The sequence below is a fragment of the Macaca mulatta genome, chromosome 8 (genome assembly GCF_049350105.2).
Source record: "Macaca mulatta isolate MMU2019108-1 chromosome 8, T2T-MMU8v2.0, whole genome shotgun sequence".
NCBI lineage: Eukaryota > Metazoa > Chordata > Mammalia > Primates > Cercopithecidae > Macaca > Macaca mulatta.
Window position 1 is genome coordinate 41,151,053 of NC_133413.1, and position 12,393 is coordinate 41,163,445.

General features: G+C 38.4%; 1 protein-coding gene across 1 annotated transcript in view; it reads left to right on the forward strand.

The window, feature by feature from the left end:
- The window catches only part of ADAM32 (ADAM metallopeptidase domain 32), a 164,322-nt gene that overhangs the window by 80,687 nt on the left and 71,242 nt on the right, over positions 1–12,393 (forward strand). Inside the window, 1 exon segment of the mRNA XM_077942768.1 lies at positions 1,846–1,982. Coding sequence (XP_077798894.1) covers positions 1,846–1,982 — 137 coding nt within the window.

Genomic DNA, 12,393 nt, shown 5'->3' on the forward strand with positions numbered 1-12,393 from the left:
GAGGCTGAGGCATGTGGATCATTTGAGGGTCAGGAGTTTGAGACCAGCCTGGGCAACATGGTGAAACCCTGTCTCTACTAAAAATACAAAAATTAGCCAGGCATAGTGGTAGGTGCCTGTAATCTCAGCTATTTGAGAGGCTGAGGCAGGAGAATCACTTGAACCCAGGAGGTGGAGGTTGTAGTGAGCCAAGATCATGCCATTGCACTCCAAGCTAGGCAACAAGAGTGAAACTCCCAGATCCATTGCATTAATTATGTGCTACCGTCATCTCTAGTCTACAAAACAACAACCAGCAGAGATTTTTGATGATACTGGTGTGTCTTTCAGCAAAGCATTTCCAAGTGTCTTGAAGGAAATATCCTCCCAGCTGTCTTTGAATGTTTGATCAAGGTAGTTGCCCAACAGGTTTCACACAGTAGATTCCTTCAATATTACCATATTCCTGAAACTCAGCACTTTTTCACCATACAGTATGCCAGCAAAGCTCCATTATTTTGACCTTACTGACAGTAGGCTCCCGTTAAGTCTAACTTCAGTTAACATGACTCCTGCTTTTACTTGGCACATTAAATACAAAATCCCAGGTGAGTCATGATTAAAATAAATTTTTTCCAGTACAGCCTTCTATTTCATACTGTCTGATCAATCCTTTTCAAAATATAAATTATCCCCTTCCAGAGCAGTACACTGATACTTCTCCTTCAAGACCATGTTGAGAATTAATTCTTGATTTGGACCTAGAGGCAATGTGGGGTAGTGAGACTAATGTTCCAGCTATCTTCACTAAAACTTTTTTTTTTTTTTTTTAAATGCAGGAGCTCTCTCATTGTTTGGAGAGGGCTTCCTCTGCTGGCAAGGGAAGTAAAGAGATGTTATTCCAATTGTTTGCCTCCCAAGTTTCAGATTCTAATGCTTTTCCCACCAAATCTGATGCTTTTCCCACCAAATCTGGTGGGTTCCAGCCTGGTCCTCAGCCATGTCAATCCATGACTACACAAGAGTTACTTCATTGCTGCTGCAGAGGCTTTCTGATTCCCCGTTTGCATTTTCCATTGCTCATTTGCAGTATTCCCTTTCTATTCTTCATTATGTGCATCCTTTAGGGCTCTTATAAGAAATTAGTTGACCCCAAAATCTTTATTATCCCTATTGTCACCATAACAATTAAATGTCTTTATCTTCCTCCTCCTGCATCATATCCTATGCCAGCTTTGGTAATAATTTGAGAAATCATGATGTCATTTCATACCATGAATTACCAATGCCCCATTTCTTTTTCGCAAGGAAGTTATCTGTGTTACATATATGAACAACCTAATCCAATAGTGCCATCTGAAGGATCTGTTTTCTGTGGCTTCTTTTCATACCAGTCACTGTGTCAATGAGGTTCCTAGTAGGCAGCAGGGTGAGCACTTAAATTGGACAATTTGGTTAATGGCCATTTCATGAACTGGGGGTTGGAGGAGATGATATGGATTATCCAAAATGAGTTTTAGAGCTATTGTAAGAAGTTAGGTGAGTTGAAGATTCTGGTCCATATAACCAACAGTGTAATGTATATTTTCTTTATCAAAACAATTCTTTTGTATATTGATAGTAACTACCTAAGAATTATGTTAGGTGTCCAATTGTTAAATTATCACAAAGCTTGGCATACACTCAATATGCTTCTCTCTCAGTAAAACTTCATAAGAAGAGCTTCAGCTTCTCACCTGTTCAAGGATCCATATCTCCCTAATTCTCTTTCATTTGATACAATAAAATATTCATAACCAGAAAATTATTTTTTACCACCCTCTAGAGAATTATCTTTCCTTAGAATTTTCTTTGTTGTTATTATAGTACCCCAAGGAGATAACTCTGGAGGCATTTTCAGTTATTGTCACCCAGATGCTGGCACTCAGTCTGGGAATATCATATGATGATCCAAAGAAATGTCGATGTTCAGAATCCATCTGCATAATGAATCCAGAAGCTTTGTAAGTTTTAACAAAATATTTATTGCTTATGTTTATTTCATTTTAAATATTCAGAGTGTGAAAATTTACTATTTACGTAAAGCACAAATTAGCTATCAATGGGCCAAGTTCACTACAAAGTATAAACATGTAATTTTAAATGTAAAAGTAGTATTAAGTGTAAATTAAAGGCAATCAGGATAACAAATCCAATCTGCAAGATATATTAGCAAAAGAATATGAAAGCACTTAGTAAGGATCTTTAAAAATATTTCAGCAGAACATAATAAGTGGCCTTTGTTTTAGACAAGGTATTTTTGGTTTTGCTTTTAGAATAGTCTGATTTTATGAAAAAAAAAAAAAAAAACCCTAACATCCAAAAGAGTAAGAAGTCCTAGTTGGAGACAAATATATATATATAAATATATATATATATGTTTATATATATATTTGTGTGACTTTGGATAAATTACTTGACTTTGCCTAGGTTTACTTTTCTCATCTTTAAATGGGTATAATTATGCCTATTCTTTTATTTCACAGGGTGATATAAGAATAAAAGAAAAAAAGTGAAATAGGAAAGGGTTTTCTAAACTGTAGAGTTCTATAAGTATGTCATTGATTAGCTACAGTGATTTCTAAACTTATTAATCTTCCCCAAATGGTATATCAGACAAGAACTACAGCAGGTGTCATTAGCATTTTGTAGTTTTTCTGTTTGTAGATATGGCCTATGATGTGGGTAAGCCATTCATTACTGAAGAACAGTCAAAGGTCAAAAGTGAAAATAAGACATTAAATTTTGAAAACATATTATTTTTATGGGTACTCCTAAGCACCTCTTAAGGGTTAATTTTTATGTTCTAAAGATAACCCAAACTCAACATATATACCCATAAATATAGCTCAAACTCAACATATTTCATATATATATACACACATGCAATTATATTAAAAATTAGCTCTAAAAGGAATGTGTGTATATATGTATATATACACACCCAAACACACATACTCACACATATCCATATATGTATATATATAATTGATATGCATATGTCCATATAGATTGATAAATGGAATCTATCTATGTATCTATCTATGTATCTATGTATCTATCTATCTATCTATCTCTCTGTCTATCATCTATCTATCTATCCATTCATCTATCACAACAATATGAGAATAATTATTTTGGGCTCATTGTTCATATGGCCAGCTATTTTCAAGTATGCTAGGACAATATGTTTTGTGTAGGTCACCCAGAGCCTATGATTAATGATAATAAGATGAACAAATATTTACATTGTACTTACTATGTTCTAGAGACCATTCCAAGCACTTTACATGTATTAACTTATTGATTCTCACAATATCTCTACAGGACAGTTCCTATTATTCCCATTTTTACAGATGAGAAGCTAAGTTATAAAAAGGATAATTACTCGTGGTCAGATGGCTAGTTTGTGGCAGACTTGGGTTTTGATCCTGTATTAGTAAACCTTTAAGTTCATGTGGTATTTTATGTTTAAAATGCTTTCACATATAATCTCCAATTTCCTACAAATCTCTTGTGTATGAGTAGAGTATTATATTAATTTTTACAAAATCTAATAATAGCACACATGTATAACTCTTTTGCATATCCACAGTATATCTCACACATTATTCTATGTTAATTCTCAAAGAAAACACGTAATTAATTACATAATTCATTTTTTTCCCAATTTTTATTTATTTATTTATTTTTAAAAATTTTTTAAAAATTATTATTATACTTTAAGTTCTAGGGTACATGTGCATAATGTACAGGTTTGTTACATATGTATACTTGTACCATGTTGGTGTGCTGCACCCATCAACTCGTCAGCACCCATGAACTCGTCATTTACATCAGGTATAACTCCCAGTGCAATCCCTCCCCCCTACCCCCCATGATAGGCCCTGGTGTATGATGTTCCCCTTACCGAGTCCAAGTGATCTCATTGTTCATTTCCCACCTATGAGTGAGAACATGCGGTGTTTGGTTTTCTGTTCTTGTGATAGTTTGCTGAGAATTATGGTTTCCAGCTGCATCCATGTCCTTACAAAGGACACAAACTCATCCTTTTTTATGGCTGCATAGTATTCCATGGTGTATATGTGCCACATTTTCTTAATCCAGTCCATCACTGATGGGCATTTGGGTTGATTCCAAGTCTTTGCTATTGTGAATAGTGCCACAATAAACATATGTGTGCATGTGTCTTTATAGCAGCATGGTTCATAATCCTTTGGGTATATCCCCAGTAATGGGATGGCTGGGTCATATGGTACTTCTAGTTCTAGATCCTTGAGGAATTGCCATACTGTTTTCCATAATGGTTGAACTAATTTACAATCCGACCAATACTGTAAAAGTGTTGCTATTTCTCCACATCCTCTCCAGCACCTGTTGTTTCCTGACTTTTTAATGATTGCCATTCTAACTGGTGTGAGATGGTATCTCATTGTGGTTTTGATTTGCATTTCTCTGATGGCCAGTGATGATGAGCATTTTTTCATGTCTCTGTTGGCTGTATGAATGTCTTCTTTTGAGAAATATCTGTTCATATCCTTTGCCCACTTTTTGTTGGAGTTGTTTGTTTTTTTCTTGTAAATTTGTTTGAGTTCTTTGTAGGTTCTGGATATTAGCCCTTTGTCAGATGAGTAGATTGCAAAAATTTTCTCCCATTCTGTAGGTTGCCTGTTCACTCTAATGGTAGTTTCTTTTGCTGTGCAGAAACTCTTTAGTTTAATTAGATCCCATTTGTCAATTTTGGCTTTTGTTGCCATTGCTTTTGGTGTTTTAGACATGAAGTCTTTGCCCATGCCTATGTCCTGAATGGTATTACCTAGGTTTTCTTCTAGGGTTTTTATGGTATTAGGTCTAACATTTAAGTCTCTAATCCATCTTGAATTAATTTTTGTATAAGGAGTAAGGAAAGGATCGAGTTTCAGCTTTCTACTTATGGGTAGCCAATTTTCCCAGGACCATTTATTAAATAGGGAATCCTTTCCCCATTTCTTGTTTTTGTGAGGTTTGTCAAAGATTAGATGGCTGTAGATGTGTGGTATTATTTCTTAGGGCTCTGTTTTGTTCCATTGGTCTATATCTCTGTTTTGGTACCAGTACCATGCTGTTTTGGTTACTGTAGCCTTGTAGTATAGTTTGAAGTCAGGTAGCATGATGCCTCCAGCTTTGTTCTTTTGACTTAGGATTGTCTTGGCAATGCAGGCTCCTTTTTGGTTCCATATGAACTTTAAAGCAGTTTTTTCCAATTCTGTGAAGAAACTCATTGGTAGCTTGATGGGGATGGCATTGAATCTATAAATTACCTTGGGCAGTATGGTCATTTTCACTATATTGATTCTTCCTATCCATGAGCATGGTATGTTCTTCCATTTGTTTGTGTCCTCTTTTATTTCACTGAGCAGTGGTTTGTAGTTCTCCTTGAAGAGGTCCTTTACATCCCTTGTAAGTTGGATTCCTAGGTATTTTATTCTCTTTGAAGCAATTGTGAATGGAAGTTCATTCATGATTTGGCTCTCTGTTTGTCTGTTACTGGTGTATAAGAATGCTTGTGATTTTTGCACACTGATTTTGTATCCTGAGACTTTGCTGAAGTTTCTTATCAGCTTAAGGAGATTTTGGGCTGAGACAGTGGGGTTTTCTAAATATACAATCATGTCATCTGCAAACAGGGACAATTTGACTTCTTCTTTTCCTAACTGAATACCCTTGATTTCTTTCTCTTGCCAGATTGCCCTAGCCAGAACTTCCAACACTATGTTGAATAGGAGTGGTGAGAGAGGGCATCCCTGTCTTGTGCCAGTTTTCAAAGGGAATTTTTCCATTTTTGCCCATTTAGTATGATATTGGCTGTGGGTTTGTCATAAATAGCTCTTATTATTTTGAGGTACGTTCCATCAATACCAAATTTATTGAGCGTTTTTAGCATGAAGGGCTGTTGAATTTTGTCAAAAGCCTTTTCTGCATCTATTGAGATAATCATGTGGTTCTTGTCTTTGGTTCTGTTTATATGCTGGATTATGTTTATTGATTTGTGAATGTTGAACCAGCCTTGCATCCCAGGGATGAAGCCCACTTGATCATGGTGGATAAGCTTCTTGATGTGCTGCTGGATCCAGTTTGCCAGTATTTTATTGAGGATTTTTGCATCGATGTTCATCAGGGATCTGGTCTAAAATTCTCTTTTTTTGTTGTGTCTCTGCCAGACTTTGCTATCAGGATGATGTTGGCCTCATAAAATGAGTTAGGGAGGATTCTCTCTTTTTCTATTGATTGGAAGAGTTTCAGAAGGAATGGTACCAGCTCCTCCTTGTAACTCTGGTAGAATTCAGCTGTGAATCCATCTGGTCCTGAACTTTTTTTGGTTGGTAGGCTATTAATTATAGCCTCAATTTTAGAGCCTGCTATTGGTCTATTCAGGGATTCAGCTTCTTCCTGGTTTAGTCTTAGGAGAGTGTAAGTGTCCAGGAAATTATCCATTTCTTCTAGATTTTCTAGTTTATTTTTATAGAGGTGTTTATAGTATTCTCTGATGGTAGTTTGTATTTCTGTGGGGTCGGTGGTGATATCTCCTTTATCATTTTTTATTGCATCTATTTGATTCTTCTCTCTTTTCTTCTTTATTAGTCTTGCTAGTGGTCTATCAATTTTGTTGATCTTTTCAAAAAGCCAACTCCTGGATTCATTGATTTTTTGGAGGGTTTTTTGTGTCTCGATCTCCTTCATTTCTACTCTGATCTTCGTTATTTCTTGCCTTCTGCTAACTTTTGAATGTGTTTGCTCTTGCTTCTCTAGTTCTTTTAATTGTGATGGTAGGATGTCAATTTTAGATCTTTCCTGCTTTCTCTTGTGGGCATTTAGTGCTATAAATTTCCCTCTACACACTGCTTTAAATGTGTCCCAGAGATTCTGGTATGTTGTATCTTTGTTCTCATTGGTTTCAAAGATCATCTTTATTTCTGCCTTCATTTCGTTATGTACCCAGTAGTCATTCAGGAGCAGGTTGTTCAGTTTCCATGTAGTTGAGCGGTTTTGACTGAGTTTCTTAGTCCTGAGTTCTAGTTTGATTGCACTGTGGTCTGAGAGACAGTTTGTTATAATTTCTGTTCTTCTACATTTGCTGAGGAGTGCTTTACTTCCAATTATGTGGTTAATTTTGGAATAAGTGTGAAGTGGTGCTGAGTAGAAAGTATATTCTGTTGATTTGGGGTGGAGAGTTCTGTAGATGTCTATTAGGTCTGCTTGCTGCAGAGTTGAGTTCAATTCCTGGATATCCTTGTTAACTTTCTGTCTCGTTGATCTGTCTAATGTTGACAGTGGGGTATTAAAGTCTCGCATTATTATTGTATGGGAGTCTAAGTCTCTTTGTAAGTCTCTAAGGACTTGCTTTATGAATCTGGGTGCTCCTGTATTGGGTGCATATATATTTAGGATAGTTAGCTCTTCCTGATGAATTGACCCCTTTACCATTATGTAATGGCCTTCTTTGTCTCTTTTGATCTTTGATGGTTTAAAGTCTGTTTTATCAGAGACTAGGATTGCAACCCCTGCTTTTTTTTGTTCTCCATTTGCTTGGTAGATCTTCCTCCATCCCTTTATTTTGAGCCTAAGTATGTCTCTGCATGTGAGATGGGTCTCGTGAATACAGCAAACTGATGGGTTTTGGCTCTTTATCCAGTTTGCCAGTCTGTGTCTTTTAATTGGAGCATTTAGTCCATTTACATTTAAGGTTAATATTGTTATGTGTGAACTTGATCCTGCCATTATGATATTAACTGGTTATTTTGCTCGTTAGTTGATGCAGTTTCTTACCAGCCTCGAAAGTCTTTACATTTTGACATGTTTTTGCAATGGCTGGTACCAGTTGTTCCTTTCCATGTTTAGTGCTTCCTTCAGGGTCTCTTGTAAGGCAAGGCTGGTGGTGACAAAATCTCTAAGCATTTGCTTATCTGTAAAGTATTTCATTTCTCCTTCACTTATGAAACTTAGTTTGGCTGGATATGAAATTCTGGGTTTAAAATTCTTTTCTTTAAGAATGTTGAGCGGGGCGGAGCAAGATGGCCGAATAGGAACAGCTCCAGTCTCCAATTCCCAGTGCGAGCGACACAGAAGACCGGTGATTTCTGCATTTTCAACTGACGTACTGGGTTCATCTCACTGGGGAGTGCCGGACGATCGGTGCTGGTCAGCTGCTGCAGCCTGACCAGCGAGAGCTGAAGCAGGGCGAGGCATTGCCTCACCTGGGAAGTGCAAGGGGGAAGGGAATCCCTTTTCCTAGCCAGGGGTACTGAGACACACAACACCTGGAAAATCGGGTAACTCCCACCCCAATACTGCGCTTTAAGCAAACAGGCACACCAGGAGATCATATCCCACACCTGGCCGGGAGGGTCCCACACCCACGGAGCCTCCCTCATTGCTAGCACAGCAGTCTGTGATCTACCGGCAAGGCAGTAGCGAGGCTGGGGGAGGGGCGCCCACCATTGCTGAGGCTTAAGTAGGTAAACAAAGCTGCTGGGAAGCTCGAACTGGGTGGAGCTCACAGCAGCTCAAGGAAACCTGCCTGTCTCTGTAGACTCCACCTCTGGGGACAGGGCACAGTAAACAATAACAAACTCAGCCGAAACCTCTGCAGACGCAAACGACTCTGTCTGACAGCTTTGAAGAGAGCAGCGGATCTCCCAACACAGAGGTTGAGATATGAGAAGGGACAGACTCCCTGCTCAAGTGGGTCCCTGACCCCTGAGTAGCCTAACTGGGAGACATCCCCCACTAGGGGCAGTCTGACAACCCACACCTCACAGGGTGGAGTACACCCCTGAGAGGAAGCTTCCAAAGCAAGAATCAGACAGGTACACTCGCTGTTCAGAAATATTCTATCTTCTGCAGCCTCTGCTGCTGATACCCAGGCAAACAGGGTCTGGAGTGGACCTCAAGCAATCTCCAACAGACTTACAGCTGAGGGTCCTGACTGTTAGAAGGAAAACTATCAAACAGGAAGGACACCTACACCAAAACCCCATCAGTACATCACCATCATCAAAGACCAGAGGCAGATAAAACCACAAAGATGGGGAAAAAGCAGGGCAGAAAAGCTGGAAATTAAAAAAATAAGAGCACATCTCCCCCGGCAAAGGAGCGCAGCTCATCGCCAGCAACGGATCAAAGCTGGACGGAGAATGACTTTGATGAGATGAGAGAAGAAGGCTTCAGTATATCAAATTTCTCAGAGCTGAAGGAGGAATTACGTACCCAGCGCAAAGAAACTAAAAATCTTGAAAAAAAAGTGGAAGAATTGATGGCTAGAGTAATTAATGAGGAGAAGGTCATAAACGAAATGAAAGAGATGAAAACAATGACACGAGAAATACGCGACAAATGCACAAGCTTCAGTAACCGACTCGATCAACTGGAAGAAAGAGTATCAGCGATTGAAGATCAAATGAATGAAATGAAGCGAGAAGAGAAACCAAAAGAAAAAAGAAGAAAAAGAAATGAACAAAGCCTGCAAGAAGTATGGGATTATGTGAAAAGACCAAATCTACGTCTGATTGGGGTGCCTGAAAGTGAGGGGGAAAATGGAACAAAGTTGGAAAACACTCTTCAGGATATCATCCAGGAGAACTTCCCCAACCTAGTAGGGCAGGCCAACATTCAAATCCAGGAAATACAGAGAACGCCACAAAGATACTCCTCGAGAAGAGCAACTCCAAGACACATAATTGCCAGATTCACCAAAGTTGAAATGAAGGAAAAAATCTTAAGGGCAGCCAGAGAGAAAGGTCGGGTTACCCACAAAGGGAAGCCCATCAGACTAACAGCAGATCTCTTGGCAGAAACTCTCCAAGCCAGAAGAGAGTGGGGGCCAATATTCAACATTCTTAAAGAAAAGAATTTTAAACCCAGAATTTCATATCCAGCCAAACTAAGTTTCATAAGTGAAGGAGAAATAAAATCCTTTACAGATAAGCAAATGCTTAGAGATTTTGTCACCACTAGGCCTGCCTTACAAGAGACCCTGAAGGAAGCACTCAACATGGAAAGGAACAACCGGTACCAGCCATTGCAAAAACATGCCAAAATGTAAAGGCCATCGAGGCTAGGAAGAAACTGCATCAACTAACGAGCAAAATAACCAGTTAATATCATAATGGCAGGATCAAGTTCACACATAACAATCTTAATCTTAAATGTAAATGGACTAAATGCTCCAATTAAAAGAAACAGACTGGCAAACTGGATAAAGAGTCAAGACCCATCAGTCTGCTGTATTCAGGAGACCCATCTCACACGCAGAGACATACATAGGCTCAAAATAAAGGGATGGAGGAAGATTTACCAAGCAAATGGAGAACAAAAAAAAGCAGGGGTTGCAATACTAGTCTCTGATAAAACAGACTTTAAACCATCAAAGATCAAAAGAGACAAAGAAGGCTATTACATAATGGTAAAGGGATCAATTCAACAGGAAGAGCTAACTATCCTAAATATATATGCACCCAATACAGGAGCACCCAGATTCATAAAGCAAGTCCTTAGAGACTTACAAAGAGACTTAGACTCCCATACAATAATAATGGGAGACTTCAACACTCCACTGTCAACATTAGACAGATCAACGAGACAGAAAGTTAACAAGGATATCCAGGAATTGAACTCATTTCTGCAGCAAGCAGACCTAATAGACATCTATAGAACTCTCCACCCCAAATCAACAGAATATACATTCTTCTCAGCACCACATCGTACTTACTCCAAAATTGACCACGTAATTGGAAGTAAAGCACTCCTCAGCAAATGTACAAGAACAGAAATTATAACAAACTGTCTCTCAGACCACAGTGCAATCAAACTAGAACTCAGGACTAAGAAACTCAATCAAAACCGCTCAACTACATGGAAACTGAACAACCTGCTCCTGAATGACTACTGGGTACATAACGAAATGAAGGCAGAAATAAAGATGTTCTTTGAAACCAATGAGAACAAAGATACAACATACCAGAATCTCTGGGACACATTTAAAGCACTGTGTAGAGGGAAATTTATAGCACTAAATGCCCACAAGAGAAAGCAGGAAAGATCTAAAATTGACACTCTAACATCGCAATTAAAAGAACTAGAGAAGCAAGAGCAAATACATTCGAAAGCTAGCAGAAGGCAAGAAATAACTAAGATCAGAGCAGAACTGAAGGAGATAGAGACACAAAAAACCCTCCAAAAAATCAATGAATCCAGGAGTTGGTTTTTTGAAAAGATCAACAAAATTGATAGACCACTAGCAAGACTAATAAAGAAGAAAAGAGAGAAGAATCAAATCGACACAATTAAAAATGATAAAGGGGATATCACCACCGACCCCACAGAAATACAAACTACCATCAGAGAATACTATAAACACCTCTACGCAAATAAACTGGAAAATCTAGAAGAAATGGATAATTTCCTGGACACTTACACTCTTCCAAGACTAAACCAGGAAGAAGTTGAATCCCTGAATAGACCAATAGCAGGCTCTGAAATTGAGGCAATAATTAATAGCCTACCAACCAAAAAAAGTCCAGGACCAGATGGATTCACAGCTGAATTCTACCAGAGGTACAAGGAGGAGTTGGTACCATTCCTTCTGAAACTCTTCCAATCAATAGAAAAAGAGGGAATCCTCCCTAACTCATTTTATGAGGCCAACATCATCCTGATACCAAAGCCTGGCAGAGACGCAACAAAAAAAGAGAATTTTAGACCAATATCCCTGATGAACATCGATGCAAAAATCCTCAATAAAATACTGGCAAACCGGATTCAGCAACACATCAAAAAGCTTATCCACCATGATCAAGTGGGCTTCATCCCTGAGATGCAAGGCTGGTTCAACATTCACAAATCAATAAACATAATCCAGCATATAAACAGAACCAAAGACAAGAACCACATGATTATCTCAATAGATGCAGAAAAGGCTTTTGACAAAATTCAACAGCCCTTCATGCTAAAAACGCTCAATAAATTCGGTATTGATGGAACGTACCTCAAAATAATAAGAGCTATTTATGACTAACCCACAGCCAATATCATACTGAATGGGCAAAAACTGGAAAAATTCCCTTTGAAAACTGGCACAAGAGAGGGATGCCCTCTCTCACCACTCCTATTCAACATAGTGTTGGAAGTTCTGGCTAGGGCAATTAGGCAAGAGAAAGAAATCAAGGGTATTCAGTTAGGAAAAGAAGAAGTCAAATTGTCCCTGTTTGCAGATGACATGATTGTATATTTAGAAAACCCTATTGTCTCAGCCCAAAATCTCCTTAAGCTGATAAGAAACTTCAGCAAAGTCTCAGGATACAAAATTAATGTGCAAAAATCACAAGCATTCTTATACAC